At 45.1% G+C, this 1952-nt stretch overlaps 1 protein-coding gene across 1 annotated transcript; it reads left to right on the top strand.

Annotated features, from left to right (window-relative positions):
* Positions 1–247: 247 nt before the first annotated feature.
* Positions 248–1022, top strand: LOC119348614 (pathogenesis-related protein 1-like). The gene has a single exon (XM_037616608.1). It carries the CDS (start codon positions 273–275, stop codon positions 768–770), a length of 498 nt encoding a protein of 165 aa, XP_037472505.1. The 5' UTR covers positions 248–272; the 3' UTR covers positions 771–1022.
* Positions 1023–1952: the final 930 nt, after the last annotated feature.

Below are 1952 nucleotides of genomic sequence, written 5' to 3'. Positions count from 1 at the left end.
TGTTCGAATTGATGAGGTCTCCGCTTCCCGAGTGGCTTGAATTTTTGGACCAGGCACATGTATGGGAATTTGCCCAGTACGTAAAAGTGGATATTCTTGTTTACCTATTGAAAGGAGAATAATAATGACTCTAAGATTAGGTGTTTAGAGAAGCAACCCATCGAGCTAGCTTGTGCACTAGTATAAATACACAACTCACGGTGACACAGCAAATCTCATCCATCATTACACACACGCACATCTTTCCTCCATTTCCTAAGGCATCATTAGCGATGGAGTACTCGCCAAAGCTAGGGGCGGCACTGCTCTTAGCTCTCGCGTCCGCCATGATCGTCACCGCCCAGAACGGGGCCGATGACATGCTGAACGCCCACAATGAAGTGCGCGCCGCCGTCGGTGTGGGGCCAGTGACGTGGGACCCCATAGTGGCGGCGTACGCGCAGTCGTACGCGGAGAAGCGCCGCGCCGACTGCCAGCTACTACTCTCTCCGGAGGTGCGCCCATACGGAGAGAACCTTTTTTGGGCCGCTGGGGCCGAATGGAATGCGGTGGACGCAGTGATTTATTGGGCGTCCGGGAAGCAGTACTACGACCACGCCACCAACACCTGCTCCGCACCTACGGGTGAGTCGTGCATGGGATACCTGCAGTTGGTGTGGAGGGACACCAAGACCATCGGCTGTGGCGCTGTCCTCTGTGACGGCAACGCTGGCGTGTTTGTCATCTGCAGCTACAGCCCGCCCCCCGTGCTCGGGCAGATTCCGTACTAGGCTACGTGCCAAGTATATATGCATGCGGCTATGCATGCATGCACGTAGCACCATGTTGCTTAAATAAATAATTAAGGGATACTCCTAGGGCTGGGCACTAATTCTCGGTCGATTGATGTCACCGATGTGTGTGTGTGTGCCCAGAATCCCTCCTCCCTTCACTCCTGTATCGTTCCGGGCTTTGATTGTTATTGTATTTGTCCCGCAAGTTGTGATTGGCTTGTATTTGTTTGTATTTGAACTTGTTATTCCCATTGTATCTTGGCTTTGCTGTGGTTAGCTCTCTAGTTTAGTAGGAACCAGATAAAAGCCAACACAATATCACGTTTATCTTAAGTTGTGTTGCTAGAGAGCAAAACTTACATTTTTCTTATACTTTAGATAACCTGATTTCAGCAATGTATTTTAAAAATGAAATAAGAAAATTTCTTCTAGGGATCAAAGAAAAGTTTTTAGTGGCAGCTTATCGAAGGTTATTTAGCAACAATGCATGAAACTTTTTCACATGACATGCGCTGATTTATGGGCATTAATTTGGATAGCAGAGCAAATAATAATATACTACTTTATTAATAGAGCACAGCTCTTATGACAAGGTCTACTTAATCAAGATGCAAGTTAAAGATCCAAGATTCCAAAATGAGACGGTTACACTATTACAGGTTCTGCTTGGGACAAGAAAATAATTCCATCCCTGAATACTACAACAACTCAAACACCAGAATGACCACGGCCGCACTAGCTGTCCTTGTCGTCCTCCACGCTGACCTATATCATCTTCTCCTTCCTGCACAATAATTACCGGAACTTGCAGATATCAGAAGAATATATTTTATTTTCACGATAACAACTCACAAACCACATACATTATATCTGCATTCTTGCCAGTAATGGCAATGTCTTCTATCACCGGAACATTTGTGTCTGTGCATGTTACCAACTGTGAATACACAACCGACAACAAATGCACTGATGAGCCAAATCATGCCTACCATACAATGGATACCTGGCCAGGCATTAGGTAACCATACCATATATTCCAAAAAAACGAGAAGCTAATATGGCCTTACTATGCCTTGCACATGTCAGGCTACAAAGGAAAAAAAAATTAAGTGCATCCCCAAGGCTAGCCATTAGGCATTCAAACAATTTAATATGAATACATTTAATATCATAAGCTGA

Source organism: Triticum dicoccoides, unplaced genomic scaffold (assembly GCF_002162155.2).
Source record: "Triticum dicoccoides isolate Atlit2015 ecotype Zavitan unplaced genomic scaffold, WEW_v2.0 scaffold97796, whole genome shotgun sequence".
Taxonomy (NCBI): domain Eukaryota; kingdom Viridiplantae; phylum Streptophyta; class Magnoliopsida; order Poales; family Poaceae; genus Triticum; species Triticum dicoccoides.
Note: the sequence above shows the minus strand (reverse complement) of the source record. Positions and strands in the feature narration are given on the sequence as shown.